A 21,814-nucleotide genomic window follows, 5' to 3' on the forward strand; every position below is an offset into this window, starting at 1 on the left:
CTACAAGAAAGACATTAATTGTGGTTTTGTCATGATCAGAAGGGTTGGGCGTGTAGTCCCTTATCCCAATCATAAATAATTAGCATAAGGGACTGGGGGTACTTGAAGAGGTAGCCCCAAGAATTGGTTTATTAAATGGGGTTGAATCTAGATACGCTTGGTCCTACTCTCATCCCATGACTCAACCCAATAGTCCAACTTTTTTACCCCAACTTTAGTAAGTTAAAAGGGAGCTGACCAATTAGGGTTACGGCTCACTCGCCCTTTATTATGTAGAAGTGGGACCTCTTGCTTTTACCATGGTAGATTTAAACTATCAAGAGAGCTGAGTCAAAAGCAACTCCAAAAAGGTTTCACCATAACATGAAATCTAGTATCAAGATCATGGGGATCAAACATTATCACTTGAAATATTACATGTTTGCCACTTGAACGGTTTAATGGATGTTCCGGTCTCATCATACTTGATTCTAATATCAAAAGAGGATTTTGTCGAAATAAATTATTGGGACCAAGAGGCCTAGAGGATGGGCCTAACCAGGATTTGAAGGATGGGCTAATACTAGTTTAGTCCTTTGCCCTTATCGTAAATAATGAGGACAAGGGACTAGAGGGGACTTGTAGAGTTAACCATGGAGATAGGTTATCCGCCCATAATGGAAGATAGACCCAATCGAGTAAGCCCTAGAGAGAAGTAGATGGAGGGAATAAGGCCTGGACTAGTCCATTACCCTTATCATAAATAATAATAATAATAATAATAATAATAATAATAATAATAGACAGGGGAGACTTGATGAGACTACCCTGGAAATGAGTCCAGCAATAGCATTCTCACTTTAGCAACCTTTGAGGTGATGGTGAGATCGGCAAAGGATATCGGCACTAACCTTGTGAAGAAAGTTTTAAGATGGGCAAATGTCTTTAGATATATAGAGAAGCGTTGAGCCATTTAAGATAACATGAAAATTGGACCAATAGAGAAAATAACATAAATGGACACTTCCGGAGGATAAAGAAAGCATTGTGGGGGCCAAATTAAAAGTGTAGCAGAGAACTGATATAAATCCATTATACTCATCATAAGTGACGAGCATAATGGACTTGGGAACTTGAAAAGATTACCCTTGAAATGGGCTCTTCGCATGATAAGAGAAATAACCCCAATAACAAACACAGGCCCAAATTAAGTGTTGCTAAAGGAAGGAAGCCCAAAAGAGAGTAACTAAAAGACCTCCCAAAGTAACTAAATGAAGTCAAAGGTTCTAGAAGGATTAAGGACTTGTCCAATCAATATAAATAAGTTGGTAGTATCAACCCAAAAGAAAGGACTAGAACAACACATGCATTAGGCCATGTCGCTGGAATGGATGGGGCCTAAGTCAAAGAGAGCAATGGTTCAAAAGAAAGCTCCTAGGTCAAGAACCAACATGTAATAGTTCAAGAAATATTATTTTTGTATCAAAGATACTCCCTGACTGTATAAAAGGTGGGGATCTTTCATTTATACTCTTTCAATTCCCACATGAAATAATAAATACTCACAATTACTTACTCATTCGTAGTTTAAGTTGGATCACACAAGAGGTCACGACAGAGGTAGAATAGAGACTTGTTGTGAGTCCATTATACTCGTCATAAATAACGAGCATAATGGACTAGGAAGACTTGAAGAGCCTACCTCGTAAGTGGGCTTCCAAGGTAGCCAACAAATAAGTAAATGATGGGTGAGATTAGAAAAAGCCCAACAAAGGCCCAAGGAGGGAGGCCCAGGTGAACAATGAAGATAAGAATGGTGAGGCCAGGTCAACAAGGAATAGTAAAATAGGGGAAAGGTTTCTCTAAGGTATTGTTCCTTTGATCCAATGGAGAGGCTCGAGAGGGGCATGCCTCCCAGTTCTAGTCAACATACATGGGATAAAAGGATGGATGACGAAGACACAAGGAGAAAAGGAAAGAAACTAGAGGATAATAACCAACAAATAGGGAATAGGAAAGTCTTTTATGTAATCGCAAGGACCTTTTCTCCCATTATATATGGAGAAAGGATCACTTGAATCCTCTTGTTCACTTGTGTAATACCAGAACTTAATAATATTCATCGTCCTCTTTGAAGAATAACCTTAAATCCTCCTAATCACAACACCTTTCATCAAGGATCTTCCATCTAAGACCAACACCTAAAATATAAACAAGACATAATAACATTCATGAAAGATTTGATCATTCTTAGAGCATGAATTGAATCCTTTCTATAGAATCATTTAGTGTTCCAACACCTCTCAAAAGATGAGGGTAAGTTAGGGATGTGCATGGTCTAATTTAAGTTGGTTTTGGGAAAAACCAAATCACAAATGGTGGATGTTTGAAACCGTCCGGTTTCATTTTTTTTCGGTTTGTGCCAGCTTGAAGAGTTTGAACCAAAAAATATGTTATGCTTAAAATAATGGATATAATTATAAATCATTTAGTTATTAATAATTAATAAATTATTATACAATTCGACAAAAACAGTTGAGTTATATATTAAATTCAAGCTCCCTAAAACGAAAATAATGAAAATCTAAAAAATTGGTTCAGTTTTTCGGTTTTTATAAAGGGTCCTACTAGGGACACCCACCACACGCCACTAATGCGCCGCGTATAGGGCTATACGCGGCGTATTAGTGGATTTGACATCATAGCCGGCAAAAGCTGGGGATGTTGTCAGATCGTACCTTATATGCCGCGTATAGTGCTATACGCGGTGTATTGATTGTTATGAATTATTGGATCCCGGCTCCCCTCCCTCTCCTCCTTTCCTTTTTTATATTATTTATACATGCTCTCGCTCGTTTTCTCGACACTCAACCAACAAACAACATAACACAATTGTTGTAATACGACTTAAATGTCCGGAGGAGGAGCTGGGTTACGCCGCTAACGATCAGCCGGGCACGTCGTGGTTACCCGAATTAAACCAGGTTTCGTTATATATTTATTTAGTATGAATAGGCCTGTAAAGGAACCGAACGTTCGGTGAACTTTCGTGAACCGTTCACCGGGAAGTTCGCTTATGTTCGTTTATTTAATAAACGAACGAACATAAACAAAAATTTTGTGTTCGTTTAATTAAACGAACGAACATGAACACATGTTATGTTCGTTCATTTATGTTCATGAACGTTCGTTTATGTTCGTTTATGTCTGTTTATTTATGTTCGTTTATGTATTAATAGTAAATAATTAAATATTATCTGAATTGGTCATCGGCTTAAAGGTTTTATATTTGTTAATTTGTGTTCATTTAAGTGTTTTAATTTAAGTTCGTTTATAATTGTGTTCATTTACATTTGTGCATACATGTTCGTTTATCTTTGTTCAGTTATGTTCGTTTAGATTTTAAACAAACGAACACAAGTGTCCATCTTTAAATAAACGAACATGAACATAAATATTTGTTCGATTAAGTGTCCGTGTTCTTCTAAAGTTAAATTAACGAACTTGTTCGTGTTCATTCGATTTGTTTATAGGTTTTTATTATTCACATTGATGAATACATCGGTCTCAATCTCTAGGCTTTTCCGATTTTATTTGCGTTCGTTTGTGTTCGTGAACTGTTCTTGAACACATTAATTTCCTTAATGAACGAACACAAACATAAAATCTCGTTCGTTAAGTGTTCGTGAACCGTTCGTGAACACATTATTTTCTTAACAAACAAACATGAACAAGGCCTTGTTCATGTTCGTTCGGTTCGTTTACAGCCCTAAGTATGAAGTTGGTAGTTGTTTTTTTAACTACGACTTGCTACATTACGTTTTGTTAGGAGTATGTCGGGTATGATACCCAGCCCCAACAACCTTACGGTCAGGCTAGTTCGTCGGGCTTACCAAATTTGAACCAGGTTTCGTTATTTGTAATTATTTACTATGAAGTTGTTAGTTGCCATTTTAACTCGAGCATGCTACATTACACTTTGTTAGGAGCAAATTGGTTATTATAGTTAGCCTGAACAGTTTTACGATAACCCTGGCTCGGCGGGCTTCCCAAATTTGAACCAGGTTTGCCGTACTATTACCGTTATTGTTATTTTTTATTACAATATTACTAGTGTTATTGTTAAAACGTGATTGTTATTAAAATATTATTATTGTATTATTATTATATTAATATTATGTTTATTATGAATATTATGATTATTATTACAATATTAGTATTACTAAAATAATAGATATTCAAAATATATAGTTATGGTATTATTATTTTAATATTATTATTTATTATTAAAATATTAAATTTTATATTATTATATGTATTAAAATTTTATTATTATTATTATTATTATTATTATTATCACTAACACTGTGGTCTGATTTTTAATTTATACATGTTAGGAGTACTTCATGTCGGATTATGTAGATCAGCTACATGGTGTTTACGATAGTCAGCCATCGTACCAGTCACCTGTCGTCGGGTCGGATTATGGAGGCCAGCCTTCCTCATCGTACCAGATGCCAATAGCAAATGGTCCGTTTTACGGAACCGAGTCTTCATTGTGCAACGGGCGAAACGAGCATGCTGGGGTAAACCTAAATGACGATGATGAGGATGCCGTGGTAAACCCAAATAACGAAGATGAGTACGACGATGAATACATACGCGATGTGACGGTTTCGTATAAAACAGATGCTGTAAGACACCGTGTATTTTGTTTAAGTTAATATTATTTATTTGTACGTTATGTAATAAATAACGTAAAACTGTTTCAGATTTTTGAGAGCTGCGAGGAGCTGGAGAAATGGGTCAAAAATAAAGGACGGGAGCATGGGTTTGTTGTTGTCGTCCAGCGGTCAAAGAAAAACGGTGTGGACCTTGCATGCAATCGCGGAGGCAAACCGAAAATAAAGGCCACGGTGAGACGTACCGGCAGCATTGAAAAATGTTGTCCGTTTAAGATCCTACGCAGGTACGACTCAAGGGGTGCATAGTGGAGGGTTCAAGTGGTAAACGAGACTCACAACCACGATCCCATTGAATTCAAGGAAGGGTTCGCGGCTTTTATAAAAATGACCAGTAAGTAGCTGGATAGCGTTGCGAGTTTACATGGGACCGGCGTGAAGCCCCCATCAAATCCAAGCAGCCCTGCGCGTAAGGTTTCCGGTGTCCAACCCGCACTAAAGGATATATACAACCACACGAGCAAGATTAGAAGGGATGCGTTACTTGGCGATACCCCTATGAAGGTAGTTCAAAACCTTTGTAGTTTTACTATGTAATTGCCGTGCTTGTAATATTTACTAAAGTTTTATTTCATCCAATGTAGGCGCTGAAAAACTTTCTCTCAGGCAACGGTTTCATGTTCTATACTTGGGAGAATGCAACCGACGACAGGAGGGAGGAAATTTTCTTCTATCATAATAAGTCGCATAAGATGTGGCTTGTGTTCCCCGAGGTGTTGTTGATTGACATGACGTACAACACCAACATGTACGACTGGTCGTTGGTTCAGTTTACCGGTGTGACGTCGACATCACAGTTGTTTTGTATCGCCCATGCGTTTTTGATCATGGAATGGCAGAGGAACTTCACTTGGGCTCTGGAGAAACTTAAAGAAATGGTCGATGATTGCATGGAGCCACGCGTGATTCTTACTGACGCGGACCAGGCCCTCATGAACTCCTGCGACACGGTCTTCCCTAATGCCATCAAAAATTCATGCAGGTGGCACATATCCGAGAATATAAGGAAAAAATTTAAGAGTCTTTATAAGACGGATATGGGGGCGGAGTTCGCGTACTAGTGGAAGGTCCTGTATCAGTCTCCGACGATACAACTGTTTGACAACCGTCGCATGAACATGGAACGCCATTTACTACAGGACGACAGAGCAGGTGAGTCCTTCGTATCAGTTGACGGTTTTTAATAGTCTAGACAGATGTCTTATTAAATTTTCCTTTATTTTTCAGAGGTCTAGCAATACATTCGCAACAACTGGCTGGATCCATACAAACACAAGTTTATAGCCTGCTGGATCGACAAACGGCGAAACTACGACGAACCGAGTTGAGAGCCAGCACGCAAATCTGAAAAGGTATCTCAACGGAGTCAACAACTCGCTCGACACCATTGCGAGGCATGTCCTTACAATGGTCAACTCCCAGATGAAAGAAATCGGTCGATGTTTTCACGACTCCCGTTCCAAGGTCATGGAAGGACATCGACATCATGCCTGGTTGAAGAAGCTCCTAAACAGGGTGTCAATTCACGTTTTGAATCTACTTGTAAACAAGTATGAGTTGATACACAAGATGCGTGACGGCGGCGCTTAATGCGACCACCATTTGTCTTCGTTTTCGGGGCTGCCGTGTCCTTGTCGGATTGAGGGATACATAGACAACGACACCTGTATCCCAATAAAGGATGTCGACCTATTCTGGAGGAGGCTTAATTTTGATCCATCCTATCCGCCGAACGAAGAGCCAGACTATGAAGCAAGTCTACGGGACATTAGTGATACGCTATCGTCCATAAAGGACCCTAATCAAAAGAAAAGTTTTTTCTCCAAGATCATATCTGCTCTTTCAGGGAGATTTAAAAGAAAAAAGCCCGAAAAAAGAGAGGATCCTCAGGGGCGTCCAAAAAACAGATCCAAGGCACAGCTCATACACCCCCGCTCCATATCTCCCCAGACACAGCTCCTACACCCCCTCCTCGTCACAGTGGCCCAACCAAGAAACCCCCATCCCTTCCTCCCTGTCTCGTTCGTTGTCCCAGTCAACATCGCGGTTTAAAATTCCGGGCATGCGAGCTAGGACATCGAAACCTACCGGAGCTCACCTCGGGTTTTCTTTAATGGTTTCGCCAGCGCAAGTACCGGCGATAGAAATGTTTAAGAGCCTCATTCCCAGCTGGGCACAGTCGTTCGTCTCAGACATCAAAGACGTACGCCCAGACGGTAACTGCGGTTACTGAGAAATCTCCGTGGGTTTGGGGAGGCATGAGAAAAACTGGCAGGATGTTAGGCGTGCAATACTGAACGAGCTGGCCACCAATGAAGGGTGGTGTAGGAAGATGTATAAGAGAGAGGATGATGGTTTGTATGATAGGTTCGTTTTAGCCTTCCATATTTTGACACGGTCAAACCGGCGCCGCCGAATCGTTGATTCGGCGTACTCACTCACGGGCACCTGGCTGCTCAATCATACCGGTGTGTGTTAGTCAACCTACACGGCAATGGCACCGAATGTTACATCCCGTTGAGACTCAGTCCTGACTCGATTCGGGATCCATTGGTTATAGGCATCGCTAACTAGGGAGGTAATCACTGGATATATATCAAACTGGAAGGGGATTTCCCAATACCGACGTCGCACCGTAATTGGGAAAGAAACGCCGAACCAGAAGTGCTCGAATGGAAACATGGTACAGACAACGGTTGAAAGAGTACGAACAGATACGCCAGGGTTGGCACAGGGAACTCTCTACCGTACATCTAGACAATTAATAAATAATAAATAATAATAATAATAATAATAAATAATAAATAATAATAATATTAATAATAACTAACAATTAATAATAATTAATAAATAATAATAATAATACTAAATAATAAAAAAAGGCATAATAACTAACAATTAATAAATAATACTAAATAATAATTAACAAATAATAATAATAATAATAACTAACAATTATTATTATTTATTGTTATTATTATTATTATTATTATTATTTATTATTATAATAATAATAATAATTATTATTATTATTATTATTATTATTATTATTATTATAGATTGTGGACGATGAGATTGAGTTGGAGCTCGAGCAGGAGCAGGAGTTGGAGCTGGGGTAGGGGCGGGGCCGGTGCGGGGGGCCCTACCCCATCGCGGGTCGCAATCAGGGCGCGGAGCACTACAGCCTGTGCGACCTGTTTTTTTAGATGTCTGTTGACTAGCACGCAATGCAACCTCGCTAGGGGTTTTGCAGACTGTTTTGCCAGCTACTTCCATAGCCAGGCACGAGGGTCCTTGATGGGTGGCGCCACCCAGCTTGCGATCTCTCTGGGCCATGGAGCCTTGGTGGACGGCCTGGTTATCGCCTCGACCCCTCCGAGCCTGCTAGACCGCAGCAGTTGCGTTAGTATGCACATTGTGCGTACGTTCCACGGGTCCCATGGCCAGGACAACCGACTCGTAGCAGTGGTGGGGGTACGTGCCCCTTACGTCCCAGTGCCTTCAGTGGAGCCTCCACCGCTCGCGGCACCGGAGGTGCAGATCGTCGATGAGCCTGTGAACGCGGGGGAGGAGGTCGGCGGGGATCCGGACGACGGTGGTGACGGACATGAGGATCCGGGCGCACGTCGAGTACGTTTTAATATATTATCGTTTTATTGTTTCTTTTAATTCGTCTTCTTATTTAACGTATTTTTATTGTTTTGTTGTTAGGCGCCGCCGCAGCACGTTCCACGCATATATCGCGCGGTTTGTCTGGATCCTGTCACCCCTCGACCAAAGGCGGAATATGCCGGGGCGTAACGTATTGATTGGACAGTAGCTTAAAAGACACTAATTAAAGCGACAATAATTATTTAACTTCATTAACATTAAACAAGTACACAATTTCAATAAGTAAATACATCATAACTTGTAATTTGAATTTCTGAATTTCTTAAAATCAACAAAAGGGCATTTTCTGAATTTCTTAAAAAAACAAGGTACAATTACTTTTAGCTTGATATATAATAATTTGTTCTTTTGATGATGACAAGGTTAAGGGGTCGGGCTACAAAGTTACTTACACATCAAGAAACAAATACAAAAATGATTTTGTTGATTTTGGTGGAATTAAGAACCAATAGAGTGGTCGGGAACGGGTCTGTAAAGGTGGAAACAGTTCGGGAATGGTCTAAAGTGAACCCTTCTCCTGAGAATCTTACTGAATTGGCAGACCTGAAGGAGATGGTTGTTGTGTACTTTTTTCATTCTGGTAAACAGGGCACTTGGAGATGATCGATGACTTGTCGGGTATTTTTTTCGGTTCAAGTTTTGAGCCGTGTTATGGCTAATAATCTTTATGATAATGAATTAATGATGCAGACTCTCCTTGCAAATTGGAAAGTTGGATTCCTATCAAAGTTAACTGCTTCGTTTTGAGATTACTTCTTAATAGAATCCAGTCACTGTAAACTTGATTGCAAGAGGGATGACTTTGGTCTCTCCCGATTATCCGTGGTGTCCTTTAACAAAGGAATCGTCTTTCCATGCATATATGCATTGTGCTTGAGCTAAAGCGATTTGGAGAGCAGCTTATTTCGGTGGATCGAAGAAGACTACGAGACATGGTAAGAGAATTTTAAAAGCCATCATTTTTTCGTCCACTTGGTGCATTTGAAAACAAAAAAATGCTAGGATTTTCAGCAACAAGTCTCTCTCAACCGAAATTGTTTTGGAGGAGATTATGACTAACCTCTATGGTTGGGTCAAGTTTAGATCAAATCATAAGGAGATAGTTTGAATAGATTGGGTCGTCTCTCCTATTTCTTGTTTTAATATATAAAATCTTGTGGTTTTTTTCTTTTGGTTAGTTTTTACCATCTGTATGTTTGGATTTTCCAGCTCCTAGCTGGAGGTAATTTATTCCTCTAATATATGTTGCTTGCTGTTTAGAAAACTATAAGGACTACATTTAATAAAGAATTGATAAAATAACAATACAACGTTATGGATTAAATAACTTAGAATTTGTAAAAAAATAATATAAAGCTTGATTTCATATGCAAAAAATTAGTTTTAACATAAACGTTTTTGAAATTTTTGCTTATAAATATAAATAAAAGACACTCTAATAAAAAATAATTTTCTAAGAAATATTTTTTTTTCACGTGTTTGTATAGTCACCCAAGGAAGCAAGTAATCAGTTTGTCCAAGTTGTAATATTGCACCCATCAACAATAAAAAGTTTTTTTAATTAATTTTTGTTTTTTTTGTTTAAGTGATCTCTCTTTTAGTGGAGATACAACAAAAATGTTTCTGAAAGATAATAAAATAGGTAATATTTATGTTTTATGTATCCCATAATAACAAGATTGATTCTTGATATTTTCTTTTACAAATTGGATATTATGACAAATTTATGATCGTTATAGTTTATTTTAATTTGGTATCCTTTCAGAGGTGACAAATTGCGTTAAAAATACGACGCGCCCATGCAGATAAGTTTAATGATGAGAATGATTTTAGAACATAAATATGACTATAAGAGATTGGTAAATTAACACATATACATTCATATACATAAGCAAACTGAATGAAAGGAATGGTCATGTTATTCACTTTTATGTTAGAAAATTATCTTTTATATATTTTGTATAAATCTATGATGGATCTTGAAATAAAAAGGTTTATTGGATTTTAATAACTTCTATTAAACAGTACTAGCCGATAATAATCCCATATCAGTTTATCGCCACTAACGGTCCCAAATTTTTTAAGAGTTGGGCCAATGACCCATTGTTAAAAAGAACTTAACAACGTCATATTTTTTTTTTCTTCCAAATTTCAAATTAATGTCTTAAGGCATTGATCTGCAGGAGAATACGAGTCGATTGATGTAAAACTTTACTCGAAACGATGATCCAAACGGCTTGATTTTTGTTAATTGAAAGTTTAAACACCCAATGAAGTATTTTTCCGGCGTTTTTGTTTTTTTTTTAACTTGAACGATATGGGCGTTCTTATTTTTTCCATTAAGTAATCTTCATTTCAATTAACTAACTATAGGCCATAATCTATTTAGAGTAAAACAAACAAACAAACATACCTAGATACCACATTTACTACACTAAATAATGTAACATCTACTCATAATAAAAACTAATAAAACATTTAACTTAACTTGAACTTCTATATATTGCATTTCCCATTCCACAACACATAACAACATAAGATAAACCTAAACAATCATTATTATTAACATAAGGATGGATATGAACCAAGCAATCCCAATCGTGTCACACATAATGCTTCAACAAAAACCAAATAAAATGTGAAACAATCCATATATAAAAATCATTCATAAAAGGAAGATCATATATAATAGGATTAATTGCAAGGGTATATATGAAATTGCCCATATTATTTTAAATCATTAGATTTACATAGTTTGCATAGAATTCAGATTTAAAAACATTCGATTTGCACAAGAAGTTTAAAACTAACATGTTCATTGTTATTATTCATTGATTCACATAACTGTCCACATTTGCAGCTATCCAATTTACATAACTAAACTCTTTTTCTAAATTCATATGTGATTCTTTGATTCCTCAAGGTCGAATTTTAATTAATACTTTTGCATATATTAATAAAAATGAAATTACTACACACACATATATATATATATATATATATATTAAATATACACATATTATTAATAAAAATAAATATTTTTCATTCAAAACATTAAAAAAATAACATACATAATACAATAGAGGTAAACAAACACAACAAATATTAAACCTGTTAAAAATATTACATAGTAGGTAATTATTTGCATACCCATATAAAACTACTATATGACAAAAACTATACCCATTATGTTCAAAACAAGCCCACAACAACAAGCACATACAAACATACTAGCAACTCACAAACTAAAGTTAAACTCTAACTATAAACATAAGCATCTCAATCCAAAGAGTCAAACTATAAACTTTAACTCCAACCAATTATAAGCCTATTAATCTCAATTGGAATAGTCAAAACGTTAAAAAAAAATATAGTTCACATCACAAATTAATATATACGTGTATTATATCAAAACCAAACTTGTTTGAAAATTAAAACAAATAATTAAAAAAATATAATTACAAAATGATTTAAAAACCTAGAAGTAACCCGCGGGCTAAAAGCTAGTATACAATATAGTTAAATAATTTGCAATAACATAAAAAGGACAGTGGATAGCAATGGTCAGAGTAACCCACGGCGACGGCGGAGAATGCGATTTAACCAACTGAGAGTAGAGAGGTAAGGGAAAGAGAGGTCTGTGAGTTACCAACGCGGTTCGCAATTTCGGTAAGCCCGTGATTTCCGGCCGGATTGATTGGAGGTTTTAAACGCGAATTAAATTTCAATAATGACGACGAAATTTTTGGTGCAGGAATAAGCAGATTTGGTTGACATCACGAAATTGTAGGGATTTAAAGTTGTTGGCTTGGTCAAATTTCCATGGATGGAAACACAGGAAGAAGACGAGTTATAATTAGAACTTTGAACCCCTTGGCAAAATCAGCCCCTAGAGTATTAGATGGTATCAAAAGTTAATTATTATATTTTTTTTATTCTTTTTTTTAGATGGTTCATAAATTACTGTTTAAAAACACATTGAAATTTGGAATCCTTACCAATAAACAAACGAGATTGTATTAAGGACTAAAAAAAAAGAAGAGTAGATGTCCAAAACATTCGAACACTCCTAAGCGAATGACAAAAATACGAGCGATACGTAGTAAACGTCAAATAAAAGAATAAGTAGGTGCGATAATGAAATTTGTCGTTTCATTAATTATGAGGATCTTAATTAAAAAAATAGAAATAAAAATAAATAAATAAAATGGGTCGGGTTTTTATGTTTGAAAAATGATGAATGTTACAGATCCCACCACCGACGCCAGGTTGCAGGCCGTTGAGCGTCGGTCGCTGAGCACGGAGCGGGGGATGATGCAGATGTCGCGCCAGATTAGCTAGATTGTTCGCTATCTAACGGCAATTAGGAGAGCAATATCCCCGTGCCCCTGCCACCCCCTCCCAGTTTTGACCACGAGGCGAGCATGTCTGGCGTGAGACGCAGACAGAGCGACGACGTGGATGCCGCCAGTGAGGGTTCGGGGGCCAAGCGCAGGGCAGAGGACGACGACGACGACGTTGGCGACGTGGCGGTCAGGATCACCGATGACGTCTTTGACTTCGGGCCCTGCATGTAGATTTTTATGTTTTATTTTTTGTATTTACTTTTATTTGTATACTTTATCTATATAACACTGGTTTTGGTGTATATATGTGTTAATTGTTTTGACCGAACTTTTACCAAACGACTTATTTATTTCATTAATTTAACATTAAAAAAAAAAAAACAAAACGATACACAACCTTACATGCAATTTCATTAAACTTTTGTGTTACGTTAATTAATTCAAAATGTCAGTTTTTCCAAATAAGCCCTGTAACTTAACGACATTTGCCAAATTTTGAATAATAATAAATAATAAAGAAATAATATTAATAATAATAATAACAAAATAAAAGAAAACAAAGAAAAAAAAACATAATAAAACAAAATTGGTGTGTTTTTCTAGAAACATCGACCAATACGCCGGCCGCGTATAGAGCTATACGCGACGTATTGGTCGGTGTTTTAGCAAATATGGGGGTGGCTATATAAAATTCATTTATAAAACCAAAATAGAACCGTGTTAAAAAAAAAAGCTAAAACAAAACCGTTAGGATTTTATTTTGATTTGGTTTTTCTGTTTAAAATTTTCGTTTTTTTCCATTTATGCACACCCAAATTCTAGTCAAAGGATGATGAATAAGAGGTCTTTTAAGATGTATAATAATAATAATAATAATAATAATAATAATAATAATAATAATAATAAATTCATCTTTTTTAGTGTGGTTCAAATGCAAACACGACTGGCCGATCAACCATCGTTGTATTCTGCACCGTAGCCACCACCTCCACAAATTCCTCCTCACAACGCCACATTACATTACATTACTACTCTACTCTGTACTGTAAAAAATGGAGCTCTGTGGAGCTTCTGTTTTGACTTGGAGAAGCTCTATTCTGCCTTCTTTTCACTCTTCTCATCGACCCACTTCGGTACTCTTTCTCTCCATCGATTTGAATTATTTTGTCCAAATTGGTAAGGTGGAGATTGATTTTTTTTTTTTTTTTTTTTTTTGTGAATTCAGGTGTGCGAGTTCAGAAGACTTAGAGTTTGGTGTGTTGCTAACGGGCCTTTTCAGGTGAATGCATTTTCTGTATTTGCAATTGATGCACATCAAGTAGTTTACAATTGAAGGATTACAATTAGTAGATTACTCGAAAAATAATTATTTCACATATAAATTGCAAATTTTAAGCAAATTGTTTTGGCTTAAAAAATGTAAATGATACCATTTTGTTGGAATATAGACTTAATTGAACAATGTATTTACTCAAAAAATTACAAGAAGTTTGGTGCTAGGGATGGAGTGAGTTTTTATTTGAATTGCTGTTCGGTTGGCTGCCTTCTTTATGCCTAGCAATTGGGCTTCTGGTCCAATGGCGTGGGGGTGATGGTTGAGGTTTGGGGTCTTTATGGTGTCAGGTTCAAACCTGAGTCAAGGGGATTTACCGAAAGTGGTGGGTTTCCTCCTTATGGATAGTTGACATCCCTTCTCAGGAAGGATTACTCGGGTATTGGGGGTAGTTCCAAACACTGTTAAAAAAAAGTCAAAATGCGGCTTCTATTTTTAAAGATAAGAAAATATCAGACTCCAACAGCATTCTTCTTGTCGCTCATTTGATTTCTCTTGCCTTCATATTCATTCTCTTATATATTTGTCCAAACAGTTTACCACCATATATAAAGGTTATCATATAAGGTTTGAAAACCTGATTAAACAGAAACAAGCCATAGGACAATGGCTAGTCATCAGATAATGAAAACTGGTTTTTGTTGCAGGGGAACCAGATGACAGTGTCTATAACAGGAGCAACAGGTTTTATTGGGAGTAAATTGGTGCACAGGCTCTATGAAGGTACGAATATTTAATCTAGCTTTCATATGTAGCCATCAATTTTGTTGTCAAAGATGTACTGTTTTCTTGTATCGGTTTAGCTGATTCTGTATATCATTCAATATTTGAACTTCTGATCCAAATATTAGGGTTTCCAAAATACTATGGTGAAATACTGCACATTGACCTTCCATCATAAATTTGTAAAGAACAAGCCTCTTATTCTAATGGTAAACTGTATTAGGCTTAATATTTAAAATCATGTAACGGTTTTGATATGTTGTTTATGACTCCAGGATATTCATGTCGCACGCTTACTCATCTAGCTAGTTTGTACTTATCAAATTGATATTTTCGTCTATATTCTGTCATAATAAGGAAACTTTGTGTTGCAGATAACCACAATATTCGTGTTTTGACTAGATCTAAATCAAAAGCAGAGTCCATTTTTCCTGGTAAGAAGGTAATGATATGAGTAATATTAACAAAAACGTTTCATAAAACCCAATTAATATTTGTTATCTACATTGTGCTCTCAATCTTAACAGTGATAACATTTTCTCAAAACATTTCTTAAATGATGTATATTCTGATAACCAAATAACATCTTTTTCTCACTTTTTCATATTCATTTATTTTTTGTAGTCAAGGATTTTCCAGGTATTGTAATCGCAGAGGAACCTGAGTGGAAAGACTGCATTCAAGGGTCAACTGGTGTTGTAAACTTGGCAGGGTTGCCTATTAGTACAAGATGGTCTCCTGAGGTAATTAACCAGATAATTATTGTGATATTTTGTAAATTAACATTTACCTAACTTTTATCTTTAAATTACTCTCAGTTTATTGTGTAATGGATAAAACATCATTCCATTAATTTGTATGCTGACGTGTCAATTATTTCGCCTTTAGCTATAAATATGCTTATTTTTTTTGCTAATGCAGATTAAGAAAGAGATTAAGCAAAGCAGGATTAGAGTTACCTCAAAGGTTATGTTTCCGGTTTCATGTAACAACTTACAATTTCTTTTTTCTTTTTTTCTGTTGCATACTGTTGACGGGCCTGTTTACAAAATATGAAGGTTGTTGACTTGATAAATAACTCCCCAAGTAATACAAGACCAAGAGTTTTGGTTAGTGCAACAGCAGTAGGCTATTATGGTATTTTCCTATCAAGTTTACTTTTTTTTTGTATTTGCATGATTAACATAATGTAATAGTGTCATATCCAAAATTATATACCTGCATATAAAAGAATTATGATATGATTTTCTGACATTACAACTCAGGTACTAGTGAAACTCAAGTTTTTGACGAACAAAGCCCATCCGGAAAGGATTATTTAGCAGAGGTGAACTAACAGAATCTTCTAGCATGGGTTTTAATTGGATTCTGATTAATTAGATGTACCTATCGTTTTCCTTTTGCTTATTGATCACATTTTTTTTGTGTAATCAGGTTTGCAGAGAATGGGAGGGAGCGGCTCTTGGAGTTGATAAGGATGTACGGCTTGCACTTATTCGTATTGGTGTGGTTCTTGGGAAAGATGGTGGTGCTTTAGGTATCATTTTGTTGCACATTGAAAAATTCCTGTTACTTAACATAAGCTAGTTAAGTAATGATCAAAAATGGTTCGGGTCAAAAAAGCAATTTGAGGGTACTTACTGCAGTCAGTCTTGTTGGTTCAAAAAACACTATTCGTCATAATATAATGTTCTGAACAAAATAAATGTTGGGAGGTTTATGTGTGAAAATATACATTTTCGGCCATTTTTGACCTAGTTCTTTTAAAATTGATTTTATCTTACCCGCTGAGGATTAAAATGTAACCTGGATTGAGTCATTCATAAGTAAATGTATTGAAATTTCTTAAATTACTAAACATTGTGACTTATGCAGCTAAAATGATTCCCATCTTCATGATGTTTGCTGGAGGACCATTGGGATCCGGGAAACAATGGTACCGTTATTTAACTTCTATACATATATTGACAATTTTATAATTTTTTTTTTATTTGATTTCAAACTTTTTTAAAGATTTCCAAACATTCTTCGACAACTATGACGGCATTGATCATTCTAAAGTCTAAACTATGGACTCTTGCAAAGTTGCATTGCTAATTAATAATTTATGTACCTTAGATATTAACACGTTGAAGTTTAAATAGACATTATTGCGTGATTGTTGCAGGTTTTCATGGATTCATGTGGATGACTTGGTCAATATGTTGTATGAAGCCTTATTGAATACATCTTATAAAGGTGAAAACATTGGCTTGTTTTTCATTATTTGCTCTTAAGCATCTCCTAACGCGCAACCAAATAAAGATTTGTTTGTTTTTTTTTAGATTATTAAGATTATAGAGATAATTATGAATTACTAACGTATCCCTAGTTTTCAGGAGTTATAAATGGAACCGCACCGAACCCTGTTCGGCTAGCCGAGATGTGCGAACACCTGGGATCAGTCATGGGCCGACCCTCATGGCTACCCGTACCCGACTTGGCCCTCAAAGCAGTCCTTGGAGAAGGGGCTACTGTGGTAATTAGCCATTTACTTATCTGCATTGCTAGGTTGTGCCATATGGTACAAGCTGTTACTTCATGCTTTAATATTTGACTTTTTGTTAGGTTTTGGAAGGTCAAAGGGTGGTTCCTGTTAGGGCTAAAGAGTTGGGATTTTCATACAAATATCCGTACGTTAAAGAAGCACTTAAAGCCATCTTAGCCCAAAAGGTTGTAGCTTAATAAGTGGTCATTACTGCATTTTTTTAAATTATTTTTGTGGCTTGTTTTCTCATTGCATAAAAGAAAAATAAAAAGTTATAACATAAATACCAATGTTAAAAGTAAGATTTTACTATTATATGTTTGTATAAATCATTGAACCTTACCTTACAATTGTTTTTATACCACGCATTTTAATTTATGATCTTGAAGAAATTTTGTTATTATTGTCAAGAAAGGATTACAACTGTTTAAAGTGTGATGATAAATATTCGGGGTGTGATCTTAGATTTTGATATCTCATGTTAATCAGACAAGATTAAAAGTTCGCAAATTTGTCATGATTCGATCAACTTCGTTTTGGCATTTTGATTATTGTTATAGCAATAGTGTTTCCGAAGCGGTAAATAATCATATATCTATGGCGTGTGTTTCTATAACACTACTGCGATTAGTCTGCTAAGAACGAAACCACCGTTAGTCTCATCGTAGGAAGGGTCTACTGTGACCAACCCATGATCGTGATAAACAATATGGGGTTCTCTGACATAATGAAACGCACGCGGGTTAAATGCCATTGTTAATGAACCAAGTCGGACCTATTGGGTCCGGCCTAAGTATCTCATTTTAGTGTTTGGGATTAAAAGGCTAGACGGTTAGTTGTCGATAAGTATGGTAGTTGGACATAATGCAAGTAGTTGGGAATGAATCAAGTAGTTGGCTATAAGTTTGATGGTTGGACATTTATGTCAATTAGTATAAATGAATTGGCAAGTTGGCTAACTAATATAATTATATCTACAAGTAAGGGTTAGATATCACCATTACTACTACCATCACAAACTATGGTTATTTTAATATGTTTTGAGTTAGTTTCTTGTTATAATACAAGTCGGTTATACATATATTGCTCGTTAATTATCGTTTATCAATCTTGACATGCAATTCATGTTTGAAAGCTATTGTGCGTTGTGGTAGAAACATGGTGAGAAATCAGTTGGTATATGTTCGGTTCGTTATGGAAAAAGTATTGGGGCAAAAGTTTAATACCAAAGTTGATGAGCCGAAAAATAAATACGTGAAAATAAAGTTGAGAAGCTAAAAATTATATAAGTAAAACTTTTGTGGCCTAAATCTAATGAACCGAAGTTTGTAAATAAAGTTTAAGGGCGAAAAGGTATATGTTTGTGTGTGTGTGCACGGCAAGAGGAAAATTATATTAGAATATGCTGTATAGTGGGGAGTAGGCTCAAATAGATGGGTCAAGAAGGAATTGATAAATACAAAAACAAACGAGCACATGATATTTAGGGTATGTCACACCCCAATATACGGCGAAATGCCGGGGTGCGAACCGTTGGTTCACATCTCAAAAGACATTATCATACAATTTATTATGATAACATCTAATTTATTTATCAAAATTCAAATCAAGTATACAATGTTTCAAACAATTACAAAACAATCCAAAATAAACTAAATATTTCAAAGTAAGAAAACCAAGCATAATTGTCTTTTTTTTAATTCTTATTTAAAATAACTTAAGGTCTCTCTAAATAATCTTCGCTTTTGCTTTAAATCAGATGATAACCTGCAATATGTTTACAAAATATATATGTTTGTCAACACAAGGTTTAGTGAGATAATCACCAGTTTTGAGATAATGATTATATATATATATATATATATATGGGTGGGTTAAAATAAAAAGAAATAGTTTTCTAGGAATTGTAAGAATAGATCTAGGCCATTTGATCTAGGATCTAGTGGTTGAGATTGGTGGTTTCCAAAATACCAAATAGTTTCCTAGAGTTTAGGATTTAAGCTACATAGTTTTCTAACTTCAAATTTTATGCCCATTCCTACTCTTTCTAGAAAACAATATATTTTTATTTTAACCATTTTCTATATATATATATATATATATATATATATAAGGTTAAATTCATGTGAAAAGTGATACTAGTGTGAGAAATAATTCCAACCAATTAGTTTTTTCCTTTTTGTTTTTCCATTTAATTAAATACAGGGACATAATGGTAAATGTTATAATTTTTATATATGGTAAATATTAATGTTTTTAATTGGAAGTTTTAGCTTTATTTTAATTATTAATTTATCTAGTTGTTAACTAAGCATAAAAAAAACATAACAACATTAACACTAACACTTTTTTTGTTTTTATGCGTGGTAATTAATATCATATCATGTTTTTATATTCTTTTGTTTTAATATTAATTTATTATTAGTTAAATAAAAAAAATCAAAATGGTTTTAAATTATTTATACATTAAATTTAAAATTATATATGGTTACAAATATATCGATTAATATAATCATATGTCAATACCAACCTTTTCATTTCAAAACAGGAAATACATTGAAATTGCGTATCCATTTTATATGTATGTTTTAATGAAGCGTAAGATTATAATAATATTTAAAATTCATATCCATTTATACACGTTTGTGAAGTCTTTTTTCTCTTTATAATTTTGTAACTACCAGGTATTAAATATAAATATGTAATTCATCGGGTACACGATTATTAGATTGACAAAGTGTAATAACAAGAAACAACCGACGTAAAAACATTCACCTACATTTAACATAAAACAACCTATACATGAAATCAACCATTAAAAAACATATCACATATACCTAAACAACCTTTTAGCAACCTACATAATTTATATGTATTTGAAGAACCAAATTAATATATACCTACACTAACTTTTAAGCACCTACACAATGAATATGTATTTGATGAACTGTATACAATGAATATGTATTTGGTGAACTGTATTACAATATACCTATACAAACTTTAGCAGTCTATAAAACTTTCTTTACATATTTTGGTTGCTAAATCCAAATGGAGTTATTAGTTTTTTGTAATAACTATGTAGGATGTTAAAAAATATGTGTATGACATGTGGTTGTGTAGGAAAAAAAATGTTTCTTTTGTGTAGGTTAATAAATCTAGTTACGATATACACATTTGTAATCTGTCGAAGATTCCTTTGATATTTTCGTTAACAGTCACAACACATGTCTTAAATCCTACATAAATGTTTATGAGTTTGTCCACTCACATATTTACCAATTAATTGTAGGGTTTTATTCGGTTCGCATAGGATAGTATCCGTATAAAACAAAACCCCAACACATGTTTACCAATATACGTAGGATTATATAAAATTATTTAAAGCATTGCATAATTCAAATCATTTGTAACCCAACATAATTTAACCAAAAAAACTTCGTAAAAAACAAATTTGAAACAAATAATTCAAATTTGGATACACTTTAAAAATATCTAAGACAATTAAGTAAGTAAAGAAATTAGGCTAAAAAATTGGGAATCTAAACTAGAGAGAAACGTTTCCTAAAATAACTCGTACACTATAAAATACTAAACTATCTTTTTTCTAAATAAACTAAATACTAAACATAAAATGTACACTTTTGCCATTTTAATTAATGGTCATAGATCAAACACAATCAAGTGTCAAGATTAACTTCTCATATTAATATCACTTCTCTACTGAACCATCCCCTATATATATGTGTGTGTGTGTGTGAGCATCAACAATCAAACCATGAGCAAATATTTGGTGTTAGTTGACCATTGACCAACGAATCGGGCTTTGGCTACTATGACAGTCGTATGATCATACTATAATGAGAACGATTATGACAGACCTCTCCGAAGGCGATAAAGTAAAACAACTACACAATTAGATAACCATTTAATCTATCAACACACAATATTCACAGTTTGCTAGTTGTGTATAGTATATAATATGTAAAGTAAGAATAGGTACGCATAAAAGCCCAAAACAATTGTTAAAAATCATTAAAAATCAGGGGAGTGATTACTCACGTTATTAATTAGGTGAGTTTTAGAGATAATAAGAATAAAAACGAGAAACCAGACTTTAACGCGTTGACTAAGCCGACACTAATGAACCTAAAACTTGAAGACAATAAACTAGAATTCAAACCGAGAATATTGAAATTGAAACGTTTAAACGGATATCCAGAACTCAAGTTATGAGATTTTTAAGATTTAAACGAGCTGGTACTGTTCAGAACCCGAACTTCTAGTCTGGAGTCGGGTTTTGACCATTACACTCAAAATTTCATGATGGCCAAAAAAGTCTTTTGGCACGAAAGCTACTTATGACTAGAAGATAGAAAAATCGATTAGTCAAAAGATTTGAATATCTTGCCCTTAAATGGGCCGTGATCAAATTGACCACTGAAACTCCCTCAATCTGCGAAATTGATTGAGGACTTTTGTTTACAACATA

The 21,814-nt window shown here is 34.9% G+C and overlaps 1 protein-coding gene across 1 annotated transcript; it reads left to right on the forward strand.

The window, feature by feature from the left end:
- Nucleotides 1-12,817: 12,817 nt before the first annotated feature.
- LOC143600994 (epimerase family protein SDR39U1 homolog, chloroplastic-like) lies at nt 12,818-17,554 on the forward strand. The gene is made up of 13 exons (XM_077078522.1): nt 12,818-12,943; nt 13,965-14,057; nt 14,720-14,795; nt 15,170-15,229; nt 15,420-15,538; nt 15,717-15,761; nt 15,854-15,932; nt 16,061-16,122; nt 16,230-16,332; nt 16,671-16,731; nt 16,963-17,033; nt 17,174-17,313; nt 17,403-17,554. The coding sequence occupies exons 1-13, from the start codon at nt 12,818-12,820 to the stop codon at nt 17,517-17,519; spliced, it is 1,152 nt and encodes a 383-aa protein (XP_076934637.1). The 3' UTR covers nt 17,520-17,554.
- Nucleotides 17,555-21,814: the final 4,260 nt, after the last annotated feature.

Source organism: Bidens hawaiensis, unplaced genomic scaffold, assembly GCF_021521415.1.
Source record: "Bidens hawaiensis isolate Kalapana, Puna unplaced genomic scaffold, B.hawaiensis_p1.1 tig00055188_1, whole genome shotgun sequence".
NCBI lineage: Eukaryota > Viridiplantae > Streptophyta > Magnoliopsida > Asterales > Asteraceae > Bidens > Bidens hawaiensis.